Raw genomic sequence first — 25,670 nt, 5'->3', positions numbered from 1 at the left:
CTTGCAGTCTCTATTTTTCAAAGTATCTATTCTATTTCTTATGGTTGTCAATGTGGTTTTAGGTTCTAGGAGATTACTTGTTCCTTCATTCCTCCCCTCCCCGCCCCCCAGTTCTGTGGGCTTTCTTTTTAATTGTGCTCTATTATTATTATTTATCAGTTCATCTTTGATCCCTCATCTCTTATAGGGTCTTTGTTTAATTTCCTTAAAGAAGAAAGTCTCCCAATTATGATAGTTTAATTAAGGACTACTATGGCTCAAGAACATGAGTGGATTCTTAACTTCCCATATATTGCTCACCTCGTCACTATTAGAAAGTTCCTTCAGTTTGCTGGCTTTTATGTACACACTTGCATATGAAAAACAGGCCAAAATGAAGCGAGACTAAATGTGTGAAGCACTGCAGTTCAGGTACCTTGTTTAATGAGCTAACACCCATTCTCTTTGCTTCACTGACTTTGGTAAACAGAGGCAAAGCATATCCTGGGGCCTTGCTTCCCTCCATTCCTACAACTCTTCCTCATCCTTTTGTGAAAACCAAAACAGAATGGCATAATTAGTTTCCTCACCCCATCTCTCAGATGGCCTAGGTTTCTCAGCAGAGATTATAAATCCTCTTCTCTCTCTCTAGGGTTCTTTCTGTACAGTTAGTATGTTCACAGAAACATAGTTAAGCAAACTAGCACTTAGACAACTTTCCAGAATATCTAGAACTTAATTTTTCATTTTTTTGACTGCAAGACAGAAACAAACCAAATAATATAAATTAAATTTCAAGGAAGGAACAGTTACGGTCTAAAAACTATGTCTGGTTGTGGGGAGAGGAGACTGGTTGATAGGGTACATCACTACCTAGTGTCTCTTTCTGAATTCTGAATGTAGGAGAATCACTGTTTGCATAAAAATCAACATTTTATTTTGACATTAGGAATTTATCTTAAAAGCCACTAGGGCTTCACACCTCATAAAAAGGCCACTGTTGAAGTACTTATTTTCACAACAGAATCAGAAAAGCAGAAGTGTTAAGCAAATTTAAAGTTATATAGTGAGTGGGCTTTTCTATTGTGTATTCTTAGATTATCAGAGTTCAATCCTCCTTATGGGTCTTTAATGCTCCCATTACACATTTATAAGTCAATAGTCTATTGCTGTAAGCCTGAGAGGGGGCAAATACACACATAAAAAATTTAAAGAATACATTATATACTATATATGTATAAACATGCAAATATATGTACTTTTACTTCTAAGTAACCAAATCTTTTTTTTTTAAATCCTCACTCGCGGATATGTTTTTATTTATCTTCAGATAGAGTGTGAGGGACAAAGGGAGGGAGGGAGGGAAAGAGGGTGGGGGGATAGAGAGAGAAACATTGACGTGAGAGAGACACACAACTGAGGTACAGTGCCCTTGACCGGAATTGAACCTGTAACTCTGGTCTGTGGGCTGACACTCTAACCACTGAGCCAAACCAGCCAGGGCAATAAACAACTGATTTTTTTTTTTTTTTAAATCACCTGATTTTTAGAAAACTGATTTTAGAGAGAAAGGTAGGAAGAGGGAGAAAGAAAGAGTAACATTGATGTGAGAGAGAAACACTGCCTGGTTGCCTCCTGTACATGCCCCTACAGAGAATCAAACCCACAACCTATCTGTGTATGGGATGATGCTCCAACCAACTGAGCCACACTGGCCAGAGCCCAAATAATTTTTATTTCATCATTTTCATTTGGCATTTTATAGGTACCAGACTTCAATTTCAAAAGGCCACAGTCACAACATTCTGTACCTTAATTATCGTCAGAACAAAGCATCCACATCTCTTCTAGAAACTGTCATTTCAACTATCTTTTGGCCCCATTAATCTGCTTCTAATCGTATAATTTTTCCCCACTTTTAGAAGAGGTTAGGGTTAGGGTCTTCAAAAAGGCTCTCACACCCATTTATTACAGAAGAACTTAAATACAGTTGTCCCTCACTATCTGTGGGGGATTGATTTCAGGAACTTCCATGGACACCAAAATCTGCAGATGCTCAAGTCCCTCATATAAAATGGCATGGTATTTGCACATAGCCTACACACGTCCTCCTATATTCTTTAAATCCTCTCTAGATTACTTATAATACTTAATTCAATGTAAATGGTATATAAATAGTTGTTATACTGTATTGTTTAGGAAATAATGACCAAAAAAAGTTTGTACATGTTCAGTATAGATGCAACCATTTGTTAAGCCTAACTACACAGTACAAGCGAGCAACAACATAACATTTTTGTTTTTGTTTTTAATATTCTGGATCTATACTTGGTTGAATCATAGATGTAGAACTCATGAATACAGAGGGACAGCAGTATATATACTGTTTTGTTTTTGTTTTTCAGCAGGAGGAAGAAAGAAAGAGAAACATCGATGTGAGAGAGACACATCGAGTGTTTGCCACCCACATGACCCCAACCTGAGCCAGGGACAAACTGCAACCCAGGTACGTGTCCTTAGTGGGAACCAAAACCGGGACTCTCTGGTCCATGGGCTGACGCTCTAACTGGCCAGGGCTATGTACTGTTCTTTTAGTCTTCTCAAAAACACCACATTGAACTCCCATATACCTACTCACTATCGAGCTTTAACTATTATCAACATTTTGCTAATCAAAAGGTTTTTCTGAAGAATAAGATTTTATTTTACATGAACTTTCAAGGTAAATCTGAAACTGTGCCAGACATTTTAAGAAGCTAATGACTATTCCTCTCATAACAGAGAAAACACACTCATCTTCAGAAGACACAGATGCTGGTTTCATAGGTATTTCAACCACACTTAAAGACACATGTTCACCTTCACTGGTAGTTATCCATGTTCTCTAGCTTGATTAAGTATGATTACTTAAATGTACCAAATTTTTCTAACCTGAAGTCCCTGGACCTTCAACAAGTGTACAGTATCCAAAACATTATAACTTATTTACAAATGTTCATCCCACACCCTGAGAAACTCCAAAGCTTTTATTTCTTCAAGAGACTATAGCTCCCAAAATGACAAGAACCAATATTATTTCTTAAAACTTTTACTTCAAAAAATTTTAAGACAGTGGCTTCTATACCCTCTGTCCATCCTCTGCCTTGTTCCCTCCTCTCCAAGACTCTGGGTACTCTATATTTCTTCTTTTTTAAAAGAAAACATTTTTATTAGATTTTTAGGGAGGTAGAAAGAAACATCAATGAGAGAGAAACATTGATTGGCTGCACACCCCCTACTGAAGATCTATCCTGCAACCCCGGCATGTGCCCTGACCAGGAATCAAACCAGCGACCTCTCAGTGCATGGGTTGATGCTCAACCACTGAGCCACACCAGCCAGGCCAGTCCTCTATATGTCTTAACTTCTGTGTATTTTTTCAGCTTTTAGTATACACACTTAATTCTTCAGAAACACTAAACCTCTCTTTTATGTCCCAAACTAATTCACTGAGTTGATTTTGCTTATTTTGTTTTGTTACAGAAATACACCCCCATCCCCCAAAACTGTATGATAGCTCATATTTTCTAGTTTCCATTTTAGGTCAGATAATTCTAATATCTGGATGCCCAAGTTGGTATGTTTTTTAAAAAATATAAATGTTTTATTTATTAAAGTTACAATCTCCAAACCCAGTTTTTCATTAAGCTTTTTTAACCTATAAATCTCATTATTCTATTTATAAATCTAGTAAAGTTTTTTTTTAATCTTTATTGTTGAATGTATTACAGATGTTCCTCATTTTTCTCCCACTGACCCCCCTCTTCCCCACTGCTGTCCCCCTCCTGCCTTTTCCCACACTGTTGTCTATGTCCATTGGTTATGCACAGAAGTTCTTTGGTTTATTTCTTCCCACCCCTCAACCATCTTCCCTTTGAGGTCTGTCAGTCTAGCAACCAATTTGTACTTCTTAATCCCTTCACCTTTTTCACCCATACCCTCTCATCTGGCAACCAATAAAATGTTCTCTGTATCTATGAGATTGTTTCTGTACTGCCTGTTCATTTTGTTTGTTCATATATTTTATCTTTTTCTTCAAAAAGACACTTCAACATTTCATATAATAATGGTTTAGTGGTGATGAACTCCTTTAGCTTTTCCTTGTCTGGAAAATTCTTTATATGGTCATCGATTCTAAATGACACCTTTGCAGAATAGGGTAATCTTGGTTGTAGGTTCTTGCTTTTCATCACTCTGAATATTTCTTGCCACTCCCTTCTGGCCTGCAAAGTTTCTTTTGAGAAATCAGCTGACAGTCTTATGGGAACTCCCTTGTAGGTAACTAACTGCTTTTCTCTTGCTGCTTTTTTTTTTTTATCCTTACCCAAGGACATTTTTCCATCTTTTGTTCAAATAGAGTGGGAGGGAGAGAGCGGAAGAGAGAGAGAGAGAGAGAAACATCGATGTGAAAGGGACACATTGAGTGGCTGCCACCCACATCACCAACCAGGGCCGGGGACAAACAGCAACCGAGGCACGTGCCCTTAGCGGGAACCGAACCCGGGTCTCTCCAGACCGCAAGCCGACGCTCTAACCGCTGAGCCAAACCGGCCAGGGCTCTCTTGCTGCTTTTAAGATTCTCTGTCTTGAACCTTTTGCATTTGGATGATGATGTGTCTTGGTATGGGTCTCTTGGGGTTCATCTTGTTTGGGACTCTCTGTGCTTCCTGGACTTGTATGTCTGTTTCCTTCACCAAGTTAGGGAAGTTTTCTGCCATTATTGTTTCGAATAGGTTTTTCATTTCTTGTTCTCTCCTCCTCCTGAAACCCCCAAGATGCTAATGTTGGTATGCTTGAAGTTGTCCCAGAGGCTTCTTACACCATCCTCATTTTTTTGGATTCTTCTTTCTTTTTGCTGTTCTGATTGGGTGTTTTTTGCTTCCTTATATTCCAAATCGATAGTTTGCTTCTTGGCTTTACCTACTCTACTGAATCTGTGTAAATTATTCTTTATTTCAGTTAGTGCCTCTTTCATTTGACTGTGCATCCTTCATTTCTGAGTGGTCCTTTTTTATGCTCTTGAGGCCCTCACTAAGTTTGCTGAGGTTCTCACTAAATTCATTGAGCATCGTTATAAGCAGTATTTTGAACTCAGCATCTGTTAGGTTGCTTATCTCCATTTCACTTAGTTCTTTTCCTTGAGTTTTGTTCTGTTCTTTCATTTGGGACCTGTATCTTTGTCTCCTTATTTTGGCTGTCTCCCTGTGTTTGTTTCTATGTATTACTTAATAAGAGGTATGGGGCTAGCTGAGACCAGATGCTGCTTGTTTGAAAGAGTTTAGGAAAACTGGAAGACAGACCCAGCCTATGGTTAGGCAACTGACAACAGCGTGGGTGGGCCTCAAAGTTGGGTGAGGTGGGGCCTCAAGAAATCACCAGGGCAAGGCAACCAGTGTGAGCCAGGTTGCTAGAATCCCAGATATGGGGGCTCTCTGTCGCCCCAGAGAAGGGCTCACCAAAGGAACAAAGGCCTCTGATAGCATGTGTGTCCCAGAGAAAGACCCATCTCCAGCCCTCATTCCAATGCCAAACAGCTCAGTTCTTCCCTATAAGTGTCTGGCCCGTCGAGCTGCCTCCCCTCCAAGCTTAGAGGAAGTTAGTCCGATAAGTCTGTGTGGGCCCTTTAAGAGGAGCTGCCTGGGCCTCCAGCCGCCTCAGCCTCCCTGAGCCCCAGTTCCTGCTGGTTTTTCCAGCCAGAAGTTATGAGGATTCCCTTCCTGGCACTGCAACCCTGAGTGGGACACTTGGTGTGGGATGGGGACCCCTCAGTCCTCAGGGAGGACCTTCCTAGCCGAGATATCCTCTTGGTTTTTAGCTGCCACACGTGGGTGTGGGACCAGCCTGTCGTGCCTCCGCCCCTCCTACCAGTCTCAATCTGGCTGCTTCTTTAATTCCGTAGTTGTAGGACTTCCATGCAGCTTGATTTCAGGCGATTTTGAATGATGGTGGTTTAGTTGTAACTTTGATGTGTTGTGGGAGGACGTGATACCGCGTTTACCTACGCCGCCATCTTGACCGGAAGTCCTGGTATGTTTTTGGTTTTTTTATCCTCACCTGAGGACGTTTATCCATTTTTTGTTCAGATAGAGTGGGAGGGAAAGAGAGAGAGAAACATCGATGTGAAAGGGACACACCGAGTGGTTGCCACCTTCATAACCCAACCAGGGCCGGGGACAAACTGCAACTGAGGTACATGCCCTTAGCGGGAACCGAACCCAGGTCTCTCTGGACCAAAGGCTGACGCTCTAACCGCTGAGCCAAATCGGCCAGGGCAGTCCTGGTATGTTTTAATAACTAATTTGAGAAAATAGTTTGAGGCCTTCATATTCTTTCCCTTGAAAAGATATACATTTGTTTCTGTCAAGTGCCTGGGTACATTAAAATATAGCACTGTCTTTTTTTTTATCCTCACCTGAGGACATTTTTTGATAGTTTGTTCAGATAGAGTGGGAGGGAGAGAGAGAGAGAAACATCGACGTGAAAGGGACACATCGAGTCGTTGCCACCCACACGACCCAACCCGGGCAGGGGACAAACTGCAATCGAGGTACGTACCCTTAGCGAGAACCGAACCTGGGTCTCTCCAGACCACAGGCCAATGCTCTAACCGCTGCGCCAAACCGGCCAGGGTGAGCACTGTCTTAATTCAAGTTCAAGGCTTGAGGTTTTCTGGCCCATCCAGATGACAGTAATACTATGTTCAGGCTTTAGAAGAGCTGGTTTACCCAATCCTCACTCTTGGCGGGCCTAGGACTCCAACTTTTCTTCTTATTAACCAAAGAGCCAACAAAAACAACAACAAATATCACAGTTTAGTTCTTTTTGAAGCAACATATACTTCCAGGGCAAAGCAGAGTGGAATACTTGGCTCATTACTTTAGAGTTCTAGATTCTCTTAGGCCTTAATCCTCTAATTCATATTTTACTAATTCTTTGCTATCTTGATTTTTAAAAAGAAGTTTCCATAGTCCATCTGTTTAGTGTACAGAATGGTCCAAATTATTGTAAGTTTCCCAGAGTTTCCCATATTTTCTGTCTTAAATTTCTACCTTCACATCTTTCCCATCTATACCCTGCTTTTAATTAGTTGTCACAATCCTAGGCAAGGCCAATATTTTTTTTTAAAAAAACCTGGAATACATCGATGAGAGAGAATATCAACTAGCCACCTCCTGCATGCCCCTCACTCTGGACCAGGCCCACAACCTGGGCATGTGCCCTGACTGGGAATCGAATCAGTGACCTCTTGGTGCATGGATCGATGCTCAACCACTGAGCCACACCAGGTGGGCTCACTAAATGGGCATTAATGTTTCAGAATGAAAAACGAAAAGCTATTTGCAACATAGTCTGGGAAAGACTGAAATCAGTCTTCAAGATTCTTTTATTACACTTGTCTATTAAAAGTAGTGAGTCACTGACCACCTATTCAACTAGCCAGTTAAGTCATTAACACTCACATTATAGAGCTCGATTTTGGGGGTTTTGTCTCTAACTCCTGCCAAACCGAAATCGATTTTTCATCCATGTCATAATTTCAATAAAAGTTCTATTATAGAAAAAGAAAACCTAGAAATGGCTGAACTCAATTAAAATATTTACTAAACACTGACTATATATTAGTTCTATTATGTTGTAGGAAGGAAAGATGAGTAAGATAGTTTCTGCACAAAGGAATCTAATAAAAGTGATGAAATAGTAAATCAAATACATATTAAGATGCAAAGAAAAGAGTGATTAACTTTCTTGAGAAATAAGAAAAGCCATGTTAGAGGTAAAGCTTAAATTGGGGTTTTGAAAGACAATTAGGGAAAAGGACCTTAATAAGGAATGCATGACAGTCATGGGCCAATGACAATACAATTCCAAAGGTGCTCGTTACATTGATACCCACAGAAGCCCTGTGTCAGACAAAGAAAACATTTCTAAAGTTGAGGCGACACAAAAATAAATTTGGTGACCACCTTAAAGATTTTATACAACAAAAGTGTAATATGAGAACAGAAATAAAGATAAGATGCCAGAAAGGGCCCGGCCAGAGTGGCTTAGTGGATTGAGCGTAGTCCGTCCCATGGACTGAGGTCCTGGTTCAATTCCTAGTCAGGGCACATGCCTGGGTTTCAGGCTCAGTCCCAGCTTGGGGACATGTAGGAGGCAGCCAACTGATGTATCGCTTTCACATCGATGTTTCTATCTCTCTCTAAAAAAAACCCAATAAAAACATATTTTAAAAAAAAAAAAAAAAAAGCCAGAAAGGCAAACAGAGAGGGATTTTAAGTGTTGTCACAAATAAGAAAGGGAAGAAGAGACAACTCACTTTCTCAGTCTCTCTTGCTGGGAGGATTAATGCCTAGAAGGAGCAGAGTGGCCTATGGTTTATGAAAAAACAGTACTTGAAGAAGGTTCAGTGAGGAATTCACTCTTCCAAAAAAGTAAGGAGGCATCCAGTTTTTTGAAGCTGCAATAGCAGAAGTATTAGTCATGGTGTCACATGCCCAATATTGATATGAGCTGTGATGCCTAAGACAAATGGCAGCAGCAGCAGCAGCAGCAGCAGCACTGCTTCAACTAAAATAAGTTGACACTATGATTTGGGCATTTTCCTAGCTGCACAGCCTATATGGTTGATTCTCAATCATTAATGTCTTTTTCATTTAACACCATAACATTTGTTAACAACTAAAAATCTTGATTGATATTCAAGAAAAGAAAAAGGTTCATTTTAGAACAGATGAAATAACAGAATAAAAATAAGAATAAAAAATTATGATAGAATCAAAGCCCAGATGGAAAGGTTGGCCTTAAAAAGTAGGCCAGATATAGTCATTGCTGCAGTTCTGATTTGCTGTCCTGCTTCATCTGAAGGAGCATGGGAAGAATCTAATAAGTAGAGGAAATCCTACTTAATTTGTAAAACAGAAGAGAAATTAACCTAGAGTAAAAAAAGCAGAACGAAATGGCAAAGGTCCAGAAAGCCGCTATACAAGAAACGAGACCAAAAAGTTCAAATACTCCCTTTTCCACCAGCCAGCCCCTCCACCCCCTAAACTAATTTTTAAATATAATAAATCACTCATATTTAGGGTTAGGACAAATTTGTTTAAACTGTTTCGAGGCAAATAATAGAAATGGTTTGTTGGCAGGAATTTATTTATAGCTCTATTGTCCTTACTGGACCAGGAACTCCTCCTTCAGACTGGACTATGGCTCACTAATGAATAAAATAAAATAAACATGCATTGATATGCCTGGCATATGGAAATAAGGAAAGAGAGTCAAGAGAGAAGACAAAATTTAAAAATACTTCACAATTATGACTAGATAAGATTTATCTTTTAAGTATGTCAAAATAAATAGAAGTGATACTTGAATACATTCTATATTACCAAGTGGGAAGAAGATTTTGTTTTTTAATGCTATGTAACAAAAATTATTGGCCATACTGTCTATCTTTTCTTGTGATCCCTGGTATTCTAAATATTTACAAGATTTCTATACTTCATTTTTATACATTCATTATCCTTCATTTCTATATTCAAGAATTGGGAGATGCACGGTATCACTTAAACTATGCCGCCTTTCATTCTGTTTCTTTTCCTTTTCTGAGGATATTAACAAGGGGTGCGGGTGGCAAGGGAGGGAGAAAGGAATGGAGAGAGGCCAGGGCATTGGTATTGTTTTAAAAATCTCACTTTAACACTATGTCAGGTGATTCTCATGGGTACCCTAGGTAGATGATTACATTGTCTATATAAGGCTTTTCCTCCATTCAAAACTTTATACTACTTTTGATTTTAATGGGCATCCTTCTAATGTTTAAACATAAAGTATAATTTTGTGGTAGATTATTAGTTGATACCCTTATTCAGCTGAGAAATGACGTTAGTTTACTAGAATTTGTTTTTTCTAAATCGTGGATAAATGTACAATACTATTAAACACAGTATTATCGGCATTTATTATGATCACCTTTTGGTTTCTGTTCATTAACCTGTTAAACTAGTAAATGCTCTAGATGAGTTTTCCCTGCAATGGTCACCTATTCTTTCATTCCTAGGAGAAATCCTACTAGACCATAAATTCATTCAATTCAATTAAGCAATATTTTATTTATTAATTCAACAGCTATGTTCATACTAAAAACAGTCTTCTTATGCTGTCATCTTTGTCAAATTTTGTAACCCAGGTTATTTTAATTTGACTAACATAAACTAATAATGTCCTACCTTTTTCTATACTGAAATAACTTTCAATAGGACTGGCAGTCCCTTGAAGGTTTATTAAAAAGAACTTGTCCTTTAAAATTATCTGGTGCTGGTCTTCTGCTCTCTTGCTCAGAAGCCATGGAGGTCTCCGAGTTTCGCAGTTGTAGACGTTGAGCCATTGTGCAGTTGTGATGCTGTGTGGAAGCCGAAGCCGCACCTCCCGTATGGCCCCTCTGGCCAGTCGGGCACCTCAGATGAGAGCTGTGCCCAGGCCAGCACCAGCAGCTCAGCCACCACCACCAGTTGCATCATCTGCCATTGGCTCACCTGCTGCTGCACCCCAGCAGTCAGGTCTGATGGCCCAGATGGCAACCACTACAGCTGGTGTGGCTGTGGGCTCTGCTGTGGGTCACACACTAGGTCATGCCATTACTGGGGGCTTTAGTGGAGGAAGTAATGCTGAGCCCACAAGGACTGGCATCACTTACCAGGAGCCTCAGGGAACTGAGCTGGCATACCAGAAGCAGCAGCAGTTTGGCCCGTGCCACTGTGAGATGAAACAGTTTTTGGAGTGTGCCCAAAACCAGGGTGACCTTAAACTTTGTGAGGGTTTCAGTGAGATGCTGAAACAATGCAGATTTGCAAATGGATTAGCCTAATCAAGAAGTTCACGTTGAAGAAATGGAAAATCTTCTCTCTTGTCCAAGTTAATTTAGTATAAAGATGTAATTGATAGTGATAGTATAAAACTACCAGTTAACTCTATCATCAATAGTTTCTTTGCTTCAGAATTGCAATGGAAGGGAGTGTTCCTATTGTAGAGAAGTTCATTGAGATGGTACTGAGTTTGGGTCTGGACAGATGTTTATGTGGCCTCCTTAAACCAGCTTTCGTAATGTTAGTATTTGTGAATCTATTACAATAAAGTGATTTTCTTCCCCCAAAAAGATCATCTGGTGCTTTTTGGGGAAGGAGAGGTACATACCTTTTAGTATATTTATTACGTTTTTCCACGATTATTTTTCTACTTCCTCATGGGGGTGCAAAGGTTTAGGTAATTTACATTTCTGAGCTTTGAAATGTATTGGTAAAAGTGATACAGAATATTCATTTATACTTTTGAAATATTTTTCCTATCCATACTTATGCATTATTCCCAATATTGTTTATGCCTTTCCCCCCATATTCCCACCACATTTGCCAACAGTTTACTTCCCCGTTTTTCAAAACAGATTTAACTTATTGTTAGAACAGTTTTAAGTTAACAAAAAAACAGCAAAGAGTAGACAATTCTCATATATCCCTGACTCCCACATGCACACAACCTCCTCCACTATCCACATCTCCCCACAGAGTGGTACATTTGATACAATCAGTGAACCCATGTTGACACATCATTATCACTCAAAGACCATCATTTACATTAGGGTTCACTTTTGGTATTGTACATTCTATGGCTTTGGATAAATGTATACTGACATTTTTCCACGATAACAATTTTATACAGAATAATTTCACTGTCTTAAAAATTCTTTTGTTTCTGCACATTCATCTCCACTACCACCACCACCCATCACTTGGGCAGGGTGGGGTGTGCCTCCCATACACGCCTGGACCAGGGATTGAACCTGCAACCTCGGTATGTACCCTGACTGAGAATCAAACCTGCAACCTTTTGGTGTATAGCACAACACTCCAACCAACTGTGGCACCCAGCCAGGGCACCATACAGTTGGTATTATAGAATATGCAGCCTTTTCAGATGGGCTTCTTTTTTTTTTAATTCTCACCTGAGGATATATATAATTTTTCCTATTTATCTTCAGAGAGAATGGAAGGAGAGAGAGGGAAACATCGATGTGAGAGGGACACATCAACCAGGGCCGGGGCCGAACCACAACTGAGGTACGTGCCCTTGACCAGAATTGAACCCGTTGACTCTTTGGTCTGAGGGCTAACGCTCTAACCACTGAGTCAAAACTGGCCAGGGCCAAATTGGCTTCTTTTTACTTAGTAATATACATTTAAGGTTCCTCCACTGTTTTTCATGGCTTGATAGGTCATTTCTTCTTATCACTGAATAATAAATTCCATTGTCTGGATGTACCAAATGTATCCATCCATTCACCAGGCAATTATAAATAAAGCTGCTGTGATCATCTGTGTGCAGGTTTTGGTGTGGATAGAAGTTTTTAACACATCTGGGTAAAAACCAGGGCGGCTAACTGCTGGATTATATGTTAAAAGTATGTTTAGCCCTGGCCGGTTTGGCTCAGCGGTTAGAGCATCGGCCTGTGGTCCCGAGAGACCCGGGTTCGGTTCCGCTGGGGGCATGTACCTCGGTTGCAGTTTGCCCCCGGCCCTGGTTGGTCGTGCGGGTGGCGGCCGCTCGATGTGTCCCTTTCACATCGATGTTTCTCTCTCTCTCTTTCTCTTCCTCTCTCTCTCCCTCCCACTCTACCTGAACAAAAAAATGAAAAAAATGTCCTCGGGTGAGGATAAAAAAAAAAAAAAGTATGTTTAGTTTACTAAGAAACTGCCAAACTGGAAGCAAAATGGCTGTACAATTTTACATTCCCTACCAGCAATAAATGACAGTTCTTGTTGCTCCACATCTGCATCAGTATGTGGTGGTGTCAATGTTTTGGATTTTGGTCATTCTTATAGGTATGTAGTGGTATCTCATTTTAATTAGCAATGCCCTAATGACATGATATTGAGTAACTCTTCATATGCTTATTTGACATCTGTATATTTTCTATGGTGAGACATCTATATTCAGATTTTTGCCTGTTTTAAAAACTGGACTGTTCTATTATCGGATTTAAGAGTTCTGTGTATATTTATCAGATGTCTTATGCAAATATTTTTTCCCAGTCTGAAATTTATCTTCTTATTCCCTTATTAATGCCTTCTGAAAATCTATTTTAAAGAGCTACTCCTTTGGTTTTACTTCGTTTTGTCCCCGAGTCCATTAATATTGCTTTATCATAAATACCTATCCTATTCTCTTTAGGTTTATTTAGTATTTTTCTAACCTCCTGCTCCAAAGGCTTAGTTTCCTACCTTATTCTTTTTCTTATAAACATACTAAGATCGTAAATTTCCCTGTACCTCTTCAGCCACACTCCTATCATATGTTCTCTCATTATTTAGTACTAATTATTTTAGTAATTTCATTTTTGATTTATAAGAGCTACTTGGAAGTTTAAAAATAGAATGCATAACAATTTTCCTTCAAATTTATTATAGCCTACGATGTGACCAATTTTAAAATAATATACTCTGAAAGGTACCAAATACCAACTACATAATTTAAATTCTATGTTTGTTTATTGATAAAGTCTAAACAGTGTAAGGATAGTTATATGTCAAGAGGGAAAAGAAAGAGCTAGCATCCATAAAATAAGAATGAAGTTATTAAAATGAATAAAGTTGGATACTGCTGAAAAATATTCAAGATGGATGCAGAAAGAAAAGCAAGTTAGTAATAAAAATAATTCAACAAACGTTTTAAAATTTCTCTGTAAAATGGTATATCAGAATAAAATTACTGATGGGTTAAAAAAGAACCAAAAACTTAGTGATTTAAAAATAAACCTGAGGAACTTTCACAGACCAGAGAAGACAGACAAAGATGACAAATACAAAGTTATTTTGAAAAGAATTACAAGTGATGTCAGAGGAATGGCAGCATAAGAGATCCCTTTGGTCTCTCCCTTGAACCTTCAATAATTTGAACAATTATAATTCAACAAAGGATTCCCTGCTCAAATCACAACACATCTGAGAGGTCCAGGCACTAAAACATCTAAAAGTAGGCAAGTGGGAGCAAAAAGGGGAGGCAAGAAGGGAGAAGAGCTCAAAGGAGCCCTGTAGAAAAGAAGAATCAGGTTGTGAATGGCACTCCCTTCGAGCAGGAGGAGCAGAGAGATTAAGTGAGCATTTCTGCAGGAGTGAGCTGTGATCTGGGCAGGGAGGAGGCACAGAGGTGTGGCTGTGGTCGTCTGGGCAATTGACACTGCAGAAAAAGAAACAAAGCCTGGCCACCTTCCCTTAGCCCTTTCAGTCAGGTAGCAGAGCACATTATCTGCAAACCTGAGAACTGGTACTAGAGAAAAACTTTTTCCCTGGGCAACAGGCAAAGTCTGCGACTAATCCCAGGGTTGAGTGGAGGTGGAGGGGGGGATGCCGCAAGGTCCGAGGTCGCATTGTTGGAACGTCAAAGCAACAAAAGGAGGCAGCTGGGTTCCCCCAGCTCACTCCACTTCAAGATATTTGGAGCCCCACTGCCAACCATGTTCCACTGCAGGGTTGGTCACTACAACTGGATCACAGGGGAGGCAGCCACTCACCTTCCCAGGAAACAAAGGCTATTTTCCACCACCCCACAGAGATCTGAAAAGCCAGAGTGCAAGAGAGCTAAAAAAAACATGTCACTTGGCACCACCTACTGAAAAACAATAGAAAGACTTTTTATCAATCTACTAGAAAAATGCCACTCATAGATACTTAGACAGAGAAGTAATCCATCAAATACTATGAATAACCAAGGTACCGGGCAAATCAGAAACAAAATGAAAAATATCCAGAAAACAAATTTAAAGACATGGACATATGTAATTTAAATGACAGAAAATTCAACATTGCAGTTCTGAAAAAAACTCAATGAGATGCAAAAAAACACATGTGTAGTTTAATGAACTCAGAAACCAAATCAACAAACAAAACAAGTCCTTTACCAAAGAGACTGAAACATTAAAAAAGAACTAAAATAGCCCTAGCCAGGGTGGCTCAGTGATTAGAATGTAGGCCTACACAACAAAGGGTCACAGGGGTTTGATTCCCAATCAACGGGATGTACCTGGAGGCAACCAACCAATGAGTCTCTCTCATATTGATGTGTCTGTCTTTCTGTCTCTCTCTCTCTCTCTCTCTCTCTCCCTCCCTCCCTTCCGCTCTATCTAAAATCAATAGAAAAAATATCCTTGGGTGAGGATTAACAAAAACAAACAAACAAACAAATAAATAGAAATTCTAAAGATAAAGAACTCAATTAAAGAGATCAAGAATTGACTACCAAGTATAGGAAATAGAGCTGACCAGGAAGAATTAGTGGTATCAAAGATAGAAATCTAGAAATGATGCAGAGGGAAGAAGAAACCTGAGCATAAAAGAAAATATGAAAGAACTATCTGACTCAACCAGAAAGAGCAACATAAGAATAATAGGCATGCCCTGACCAGTTTGGTTCAGTGGTTAGAACGTTAGCCTGCAGATCAGTGTGTCCCAGGTTCGGTTCCCAGTAAGGTCATGTAGTTTGGGTGCAGTTTGTCCCTGGCCCAGGTTGGGATTGGGTGGGTGGTAACCATTCAATGTGTCTCTCTCATATCAATGTTTCTCTCTCTTTCTTCCCTCCTCTCTCCCTCCCACTCTATCTGAAGATAAATGCAAAAATGTCCTTGGATGAGGATAAAAAAATAAAAAATAATAGGTATACCAAAGAAGAAGAGAGGAAGAAGAGAATGGAGAGCCTATTGAAATAAAAAGTTGACAAGAACTTCCCAAACCAATAGAGAGCTAGATCCTCGAATCCAAGAAGCAAAGAGAACACCTAACTACCTCAATCCAAAATGGCACTCTCTAAGGCACATTGTGTTAAACTGTCAAAAATTAATGATTTAAAAAAATAATTCTCAAGAGAGCCAGAGAAAAGAAAGTAACCTATTCAGGAAAGCCCATTACGTTACCATTGGAATTCTCAGTAGAAACTCTACAAGCTAGAAGAGAGTGGAACCCCAAAATTCAAAATACTGAAGAAGAGACAAATAAATCTAGCAATTACCCTTTAGATAGAAAAAAATAAAGACTTTTCCAGACATACAGAAGCGGTGGAAATTTATCACCAGAAGACCCCCACAGCAGGAAATACTCAAGGTTATTCTACCTGAAACAAAGACCAAAGGTCACAAAACTAGAAGTAAGATAACCCTCAAACTTACAGCATAAACAGGGACGATTTGTGACATCAAAAACATAAAAGGGGAGGGGTCAAGTTCTGAACTGGCAAAGGATGATGGAAGTGAGATGCATTTAAAAAAATAAATACAGCCTTGGCTGGTTTGGCTCAGTGGTTGGAGCATTGACCTGCGGACCAGAGAGTCATGGGTTCGGTTCCCGCTAGCGGCACATACCCTACCCCACCCCCTAAAAAAAGAACACCAAAAACACTACTGTATATATGAAACTTTCTTTTTCATAAACCTAATGGCAACCACATACACAAAAAAGCCCCAAACTGAGACACATAATTTTTAAAAAAAAAGAAAAGAAAAGCCCTGGCCAGTTACAGCGTCAGCGGGTGGACTGAAGGATCACGGGTTCAATTTCCGGCCCCAGTCAGGGTTGTGAGAGAGGCAATTGATGTGAGACAGGCAAACTGATGTGTGTCTCTCACATCCATGATTTTCTTTTCCTCTCTCCCTTCCACTCTACCTAAAAATCAAAGAAAAAATATCTCTGGATGAGGATTAAACAAAAAAGAAACAGAAAAATGTATGGAATACCACCGAACAAAAACAGACAGAAACACAAAGGAAAAGAACCAATGGAGCCCTGGCCAGTTTGGTTCAGTGGTTAGAGTTTGGGCCTGTGGACTAAAGAGTCTCGGGTTCAATTCCGGTCAAGGGCACATATCTTGGTTGCAGTTTGGTCCCCGGCCCTGATTAGGGTCATGTGGAAGGAAAGCAATCGATGTGTCTCCCTCACATGTTTCTCTCTCTCTCTACCCCCCCTCCCACTCTGTCTAAATGGAAAAATATCCTCGGGTGAGGTTATTTAAAACAAACAAACGAATAAAGAACCAACAGAGCTACCAGAAAACAAAAGATAAAATGGTTATAGGAAATCCTCATACATCAATAATTTCCCTAAATGTAAATGGATTGAATTCACCAATAAAAAGGCACAGAGTAGCAAACCAGCACACACACAAAAAAATCTAACCAGATGCTGCCTTAAGGAGACACATCTAAACTACAAAGACAAAGACAGACAGACTCAAAATGAAGAGGTGGAAAATTATTCTCCAAGCAAATAGCATCCACAGAAAAGCAGGTGTAGCCATACTTATTTTTTATAAAATAGACCGCAAGATTACAAAGGTAACATGAGACAAAGATGGATGTTTTATAATGGACAAAGGAAACACTATCAAGAAGATATAACACTTCTCAATATATATATGCACCCAGTCAGAAAACAAGAAATATATAAAGCAACTACTCATAAAACTAAAGAGAGAAACAAAAAAAATACTCCCCTGAAAGCTCTTGATAGATCATCCAAACAGAAAATAAAGAGCCCTGGCCGGTTTGGCTCAGCGGTTAGAGCGCCGGTCTGCGGTCCCGAGAGACCCAGGTTCGGTTCCCGCTAAGGGTACGTACCTCAGTTGCAGTTTGTCCCCGGCCCTGGTTGGGCTGTGCGGGTGGCAACTACTCGATGAGTCCCTTTCATGTTGATGTTTCCTTCCCTCCCACTCTATCTGAACAAAATATCAAAAAATGTCCTTGGGTGAGGATAAAAAAAAAGAAAAGAAAATCAATAAAGAAATATTGGTCTTAAATGACACATTTGACCAAATGGACATAATTGACATTTACAGAACCTTTCATCCCAGAACATCAGATTCTTCTTCAATGTGCATGGAACATTCTCAAGGACAGATCATGTTAGGTCACAAAACTAGCCTCAACAAATTTAATTGAAATCATACCAAGCATCTTCTCTGACCACAATGCTTTGAAATCAGACATCAATTGTAAAAAGAAAGTAAAAAAAACCCCAGAAAACCACAAATATGTAGAAATTAAATAACATAGTACTAAAGACTGGGTTAAAGAAGAAATAAAAGGTGAATCACAAGATATATAGAGACAAATGAAAATGTTAACACAACACATCAAAACTTCTGGGATACATCGAAAGCAGTAATAAGAGGTAAGTTTATATCATTATAGGTCAATCTCCAGAAACAAGAAAAAACTCAAGTTAACAACCTAACATTACATCTTAAAGAAGTAGAAAAAGAAGAATAAAAGGAACCTAAAGTCAGCAGAAGAAATAATAAAAATTAGAGCAGAGTTGAATGAAATAGAGAAAAAGATTGTACAAAAAATTAATACAACAAAGAGCTGGCTCTTTGAAAAAATTAATAAAATTGACAAATTCCTGGATAGACTACGAAAAAAGGAAAAAAAGACTCATATAAACAAAATCAGAAACGAAAGAGAAACAACCACAGACATCACAGACATACAAAGGATCATATTAGAATATGTATGCCACCATCAAATTCAATAACCTGTAAGAAATGGATAAGTTCCTAGAAATATATAGCCCTTCCTAGACTGAATCATGAAGAACTGGAAAATCTAAATAGACCGATCAACAATGAAGACATTTTTATGGCTTAGAACCAGCATAGACCAGCTAGATCCAACATGGCAACTAATTTCACATTACTGAAACTCCTAGCCTCATTACATGCTCATTGTAACACATTAGTATACTAAACAACACACACTGTGCCACCATGATCAGAAATGGAAAGCCCAAATAAAGATACAAAATAGCCCATGGGGCTCTTCTGAAATGTCTCCACACCCTACCTAGAAAAATAATCCTGAACATTCCTCACCCTTATTGAATTGCCCTTCCTTTGATTAAATAAGCAAAGTAAATCCCAATAAGGAAAAGCTGCTCTGTCTGTGGAGTAGTAGCGCATTTTCTGTCTCACTGCTTCACTAATAAACATACCTTTACTTTAAACTCTAGGAGAAAAAAACAAACAAAACAAAACTCCCCCCAAATAAAATCCAGACTAGATGGCTTCACTAGTGAATTTGACCAAACATTCAAAGAAGATTTGATACCTACCCTCAAACACTTTCAAAAAACTGAAGAGACAATACTTCTTAACATATTCTATAAGGCCAATGCAACCCCAAATAACAAAACCTGGTAAAAATAACACACAAAAAACTACAGATCAATAGCTCCGATTAATACAGATGCAAAAATCCTAAACATAATACTAGCAAATAGTATACAGCAAATAATATATTTAAAAAATAATACATCACAATCAAGTGTGGTTAATACCAGGGCAAAAGGATGGTTAACATATGCAAATCAATCCAGTGCACTACACCACATTAACAAAACAAAGGATAAAAACTGTATGATCTTATCAATAGATGCAGAAAAAGCACTGCATAAGATACAACATTCATTTATGATTAAAACACTCAATAAAATGGGTATAAAGAAAAAGTACCTCAACATAATCAAGGCAATAAATGACAAACCCTCTCAGCTAACCTCATACCCAATGGTGAAACACTGAACATTCTCCTCTAAAATTAGGAACAAGACTAGGATGCCCACTCTCACCACTATTATTATTCAACATTGTTCTTGAAGTCCTAGCCAGAGCAATCAGGCAAGAGAAAGAAATAAAAGGCATCTATATTATGAAGGAAAAAGCAAAAAGTGTCACTTTTTGCAGATGACATTATTCTGCATATAGTCTCTACCAAAAAAACTATACAAATGATAAACAAATACAGTAAAGTTGCAGGATACAAAATCAATGTACCAAAATCCACTGCTTTCCTATACACTAACAATGAAATTTAAGAAATAGAAATGAAAAAAAAATTCCTGTTGCACCCTAAAGAATACCTAGGAATAAACTTAACAAAGAATGTGAAGGATCTATATACTGAAAGCTACAAAGCATTATTCAATGAGATAAAAAAAAACAACAACCCATAGTGAAATGGAAAGACATTCCGCATTCTTGGACTGGAAGAATCAGCAGTTAAAATGGCCATATTACCTGAAGCAATATACAGATTTAATGCAATCCCCACCAAAATCCCAATGTCATTTTTAAAACATAGAACAAAATATCATCAGATCTGTATGGAACCTCAAAAGTCCATTAATAGCCAACAACCCCGAGAAAAAGGAATGAAGCCAGAGGTATATCACACTACCAGACTCCAAATTATACTACAGAGTTACAATAATTAAAACAGCATGATAGTGACAGAAAACACACAAAGACCAATGTAACAGAACCAAGAGCCCAGAAATAAAAACAATAATTTTTGAGAAAGGAGCAAAAAACACAAAATGGAGAAGACAAAGCCTCTTCAATAAATGGTGCTAGGAAAATTGGAAAGCCACAGGCAAAAGGACAAAACTAGATTACAGTCTGTTCCCATATACAAAAATTAATTCAAAATGTATCAAAGACCTAAATATAAGATATGAAACAATAAATTGCATAGAAGAAAATATAGGTACTAAACTTATGAACCTTGGTCTTAGAGAAGAGTTAATGACTTTGACCCCCAAGGCAAAGAAAGTAAAGGCAAAAATAAATGAGTGGGACTATATCAAACTAAAAAGCTTCTGTACAACCAAAGAAACCACCAACAAAACAAAAAGGCAACCAACTGAATGGGAGATGTATTTGCAAACAACTCCAAAAAGAGGTTAACATCCAAAATATATTAAAAAATGCCACTCAACACCAAACAATCCAATTAAAAAATGGGCAGAGGACCTATACAGACACTTATCCCAAGAAGACATACAAACGGCCAACAGATATATAAAAAGATGTTCAAATTCACTAGCTATTAGGAAAATACAAATCAAAACTACAATGAGATACCACCTCACACCTGTTAGAATGCCAATTATCAAGACAGGTAAAAACAAGCATTGGAGCCCTGGACGGTTTGACTCAGCGGTTCAAGCGTCAGCCTGTGGTCCAGAGAGACCAGGTTTGGTTCCCACTAAGGGCACGTACCTCAGTTGCAGTTTGTCCCCGGCTCTGGTTGGGTCGTGCGGGAGGCAGCCACTCGATGTGTTCCTTTCACATCAATGTTTCTCTCTCTCTCTCTCCTTCCCACTCTATCTGAACAAAAAATGGAAAAATGTCCTCAAGTGAGGATTAAAAAACAAAAACAAAAAACAAGCGTTGGAGAGGTTGTGGAGAAAAAGAAACCCTTATTCACTACTGCTGGGAATGTAATCTGGTATAGCCCCTATGGAAAACAGTATGGCAGTTCCTCAAAATATTAAGAATAGTTACCATATGACCAGCTATTCCCTTTCTGGGTACCAACCTGAAAAACCCGAAAACATTTATTTGCAAGAATATATGCACCCGTATGCTCGATGCAGCATTACTGCCAGTGGTAAAACATGAAAACAATTGAAGTGTCCTTCAATCAATGATTAGATAAAGAAGATGAGCCATAAGAAAAGATGCAATACTGCCAAATGCGACAACATGAATGGCTTTTGAGAATATTATGCTAAGCAAAGTAAGTCAGAAAAAGCCAAGATAATTTCACTCATATGTGAGATATAAAACTGAAACTCACAGTCATAGACAACAGTATGGTAGTTACTAGAGGGAAAAAGATGTGGGCACAGTGAAGGGTAAAGAGGACAAATATATGGTGACAGATGATGATTTGACTCTGGGTGGTGGGCATGCAATGCAATATATAGATCATGTATCATAGACAGGTACACTTGAAACCTATATATTAACCAATGTTGCCCCACTAAATTATAAAGAAAAAAAGAAATTAGAAAACTTGGAAAAGAGATCCAAAAGTTTCACCATATGAATAACAGGAATTCCTGAATGCATTAAGATAATGGAGAGAAGGTAATATTGAAGAAAGAACTAAGAATTTCCCTAAACCAAAAACATGAGTCTGAAGACTTAAGGGGCCCAAAGGATGTTTTCAAAACTCACCCCAAATCTCAAAATATTAAGGATTCCTCTTTAGAGCACATAAAAAGTTATCACATATAAAACTTGGCTTAAATGACTAAAGGATATATTCTAGTCTTGAGGATAAAAGGTAAATTTGGGGAAAACTGGAATGCAAGACACAAATTAGAAAAAGAAGTTAAATATATTGAATGAAAACACTTAACCAAATGAAAATGTCAAATATTCATCTATCAAGCTGAGAGAAGAAAAGGAAAGAATAGGGAAGAAAGGTATGCTACAATTTGTAACAAGGTATGTTACAAAAGGTATGTAACAATTAAATATTGTTACAAACTTATAAAGTATGCATATACAAATTTTAAGGGTGGCCACTAAAAATAAAATATATAACTTTAAAGTTATTGGGGGTGCGGGGGGTGGGGGAGTGGGGGGAGAAAACTTGACCAAGGCAACAAAATAACCAAAGAAAAGACATAGTAAATATAACGCACAACTTACAGTGGCAATAGTTTAACCTAAACACATTAGTTATCATAAAACAAAGTATGGCAGTAATAATATTAGACAACATAGGATATAATGTGAAACTTATTAAACAAAAGCAGCACATATTGATTTTAAAAACACTACTTAAAGATTTATAGGTATCCAATAACATATCTTCAGAATATAGAAAACCAAAGTTGAAATTAACAAGGAGAAACTAAAAAGTTCACACACTCAGCAGTTTCCCAAAAGCCACCTACTTTTTAATTCATACTTATCACACTTAAGTCCAAAGTTTATTTGAAATGTCTTTAGAGAAATACATTAATAAGAACCAAACTATTAAAGGATATCTGTAATACTTTCAACAATATAGATAAAAAATTAAAAAATAAACTGTAAATAAGTCCAGTTTACTAGAAGCATATCAGATATAAACAATGAAAAGTCCTTTTCCTAATAGAGTGCCATAACATAAGCCTGAAAATAAATGTTACCAATTTAAGAAATATCATGGACTCCAAAAAAGATGAGATCCATGAGGGAATAAAAAATAAAAAAAAATAAAAAAAACCCCAACTAGTCAAGGACTATATTAGTCTTCACGAATAGTGAGAAAGATCTATATAGTATGTGTTTAAGAACATAAGCTTAGGAGTCCAACAAACCTGAGTCTGAGTGCCAACTCCTTATGTTACAAAACTGAGGTAAATATATTATTAATCTCTAAGTCTTAGTTTCCACATCAACTAACTGGATCTAACAGTTCCTAGCCCCATAAAGCTATCAAGATGATGGAATGAAATAATGACTGGCACAGAGGGTGCAATAATTGATAGTTATCATTGTCATTAAATTGTGTTGAGTACAAGGTATGAGAAACTGGGTAATAGTCTAGTTATTATTACTTAATAAGTTTTACAAAGTGCTTTCAATTTTAAAATCAAATGGGAAATATATTCACAATATTTGGGTTCTCAATTCCCAATAACTAGTTGTAATTTTTTATTAAAATTAGGATTGCTAGCCTGGCTGATGTGGCTCGGTGTCTGAGCACTGACCCATGCACCAGGAGGTCATTGGTTCCATTTCTGGTCAGGGCACATGCCTAGGTTGTGGGCTCAATCCCCAATGGGGGCATGCAGGAGGTGGCCAATCAATGTTTCTCTGTCACTGATGTTTCTCTCTTTCCCTCTCCCTTCCTCTTTCTCTAAAAAAAAAAAAAATCAATAAAGAAAAAAAACAGGATTGCTAATTTTAGACTGCTAGAATAAGGCTGAGAGAATAGAGGCTATTAACCCTATAACACCTTAATAAGTGCTCTAAATTTCCAATCTAAGGAAGAGAAAAAGATTAAGAATGGCATCAGTATTATCATTTTCCAGACCCAGTAATTTCTTTCCTTTTAAAACTGAAAGCATTTTCTAAGAGAAAATATTTTTTAAATCTCCAGTGAAATACCATCTTGCACCGAAACTAGAAAATCAGTTCAAACAGCTCTTTTATTGGCCAGGATATCCTGAGCAACTTGTTTTTTGTTTGTTTGTTTTTTACTGAATAAATGTCATTAATATGCTTCATATAAATTTAAAGGTTTATGGACAAGAAATTTTATCCTCACCTGAGGACATTTTTCCATTTTTCGTTCAGATAGAGTGGGAGGGAGAGAGAGAAAGAGAGAGAGAGAGAAACATCAACATGAAAGGGACACATCGAGTGGCTGCCACCCACACGACCAATCAGGGCCGGGGACAAACTGCAACAGAGGTCCGCAACCTTAGCGGGAACCAAACCCGGGTCTCTCTGGACTGCAGGCCAATGCTCTAACTGCTGAGCCAAACCGGCCAGGGCTAAACAAGAAATTTTAATATAAAGATCTTATTCATGTGTTCCAAAAACATATCAAGCGTTTTAAAAAACCTACTTTTAGTTCTCAGTACTCAAAAGGACGTATGTGTAGAAGATACTGAAGCAGAACCCCACACTTCACCTCAAAAATAAAATAAGAAACATTAAGAAGCCTGAGTTCTCTTTTTACTAAATTTATTGCAATATATAATGGATAAGGAATAAAAGGGATTAAAGCAGATACTACTTGCACACTGGTTTGTTCACATACTGATCTATAAATCAACTCCTTACTGGCTTCCTGTAAATTCTGTTCAGTGAGCTTTCTGTGTTACTTTTAATTACTACAAAGCTGACATGATAGTTCCTTACCTTTCCATTAGCTTCTCTTTATCCCAATTGAAGTGGCTAAGAAGTATTCTTGTGATAGTTGCTGGATTCTAAAGAAGGGGGAAAAAAAGTCATTTTAAGGTAATAGCACTTCATTGACATTTAGTGAATTTTTAGGTTGAATTTATAACACCCCACCCAAACTTCCTTTCCTAAGATATTTCTTTATCCCCCTAAAAATTAAAAAATTTTAATTATAAGATCAAGACTATTTAAAAATAGTAAGCCACACCAATAAGGCAGGTTTCTATAGGATTCTAAAGCAGAATTCAAAAACAAGCCAAAAAGAAATTAAGTGAAAAATTACTGTGTCAAATCAAGCACTCATTAAATTTAACTTTTTGCAATTAAGAGTTAACATCTGGGCTATGCAACTCATGCAGGCTGGGTGTCAGTGCCCGTGAGCCAGTCACCAGGCTTTTCGAGGTGCAACAGAGTCTGTGAGTTGAAGACGATGAATGTTTTCCAAAACTTAATCACACAAAAGATGGCCAAATCCCTAAAAGCACAACTGCATTTAACAACAAGGTAGCTGCAGATGAATGAATATTCAAGTTTTTAGCTACGGTGTTTAAAAATTCTTCGTTGCCTCAGGTGTGCCATGTGACATTTTGGAAAGAAAATCAAAGAACTGGTCAAGAAGACATGAATGATGAAAAGTAATATTTTATTTAACATTGATCAATTCACAATAAAAAGGGGAAAATACATGTTTGGATATTTTTTTCATTGCTGGGCAATAAAATCTGTTTTCTTTATAAAATAAAAAGTTAACATCTGCCACATCAGCACACCATTAATCAATAAAATTTCTAACACTTTATGTTATTAGATAGTTCAAATAATTCCAAACCATTTTTAAGTCAGAGAGTCCTTCAAAGATACTTAATTTA

At 38.0% G+C, this 25,670-nt stretch overlaps 2 protein-coding genes across 3 annotated transcripts in view; one reads left to right on the top strand and one right to left on the bottom strand.

The window, feature by feature from the left end:
• ARIH1 (ariadne RBR E3 ubiquitin protein ligase 1) overlaps window positions 1–25,670 on the bottom strand; it is a 134,936-nt gene that overhangs the window by 59,843 nt on the left and 49,423 nt on the right. For both annotated transcript variants that reach the window (XM_036247785.1, XM_036247789.1), the window contains one exon: window positions 24,760–24,827. In XM_036247785.1, coding sequence (XP_036103678.1) covers window positions 24,760–24,827 — 68 coding nt within the window. The remainder of the gene's footprint in view (window positions 1–24,759; window positions 24,828–25,670) is intronic.
• On the top strand, window positions 10,415–10,986 carry LOC118620809 (coiled-coil-helix-coiled-coil-helix domain-containing protein 2-like). Its single transcript, XM_036247799.1, has one exon. It carries the CDS (start codon window positions 10,415–10,417, stop codon window positions 10,880–10,882), a length of 468 nt encoding a protein of 155 aa, XP_036103692.1. The 3' UTR covers window positions 10,883–10,986.

This window comes from Molossus molossus, unplaced genomic scaffold, assembly GCF_014108415.1.
Source record: "Molossus molossus isolate mMolMol1 unplaced genomic scaffold, mMolMol1.p scaffold_m16_p_1, whole genome shotgun sequence".
NCBI classification, from domain to species: Eukaryota; Metazoa; Chordata; class Mammalia; order Chiroptera; family Molossidae; genus Molossus; species Molossus molossus.
The sequence above is the reverse complement of the archived record's forward strand: the minus strand, read 5'-3'. Positions and strand labels throughout refer to the sequence as shown.

Bases quoted from the DNA above. Each gene is read 5' to 3' on its own strand.
- LOC118620809 (XM_036247799.1), top strand. From the start codon at position 10,415: ATGCTGTGTGGAAGCCGAAGCCGCACCTCCCGTATGGCCCCTCTGGCC.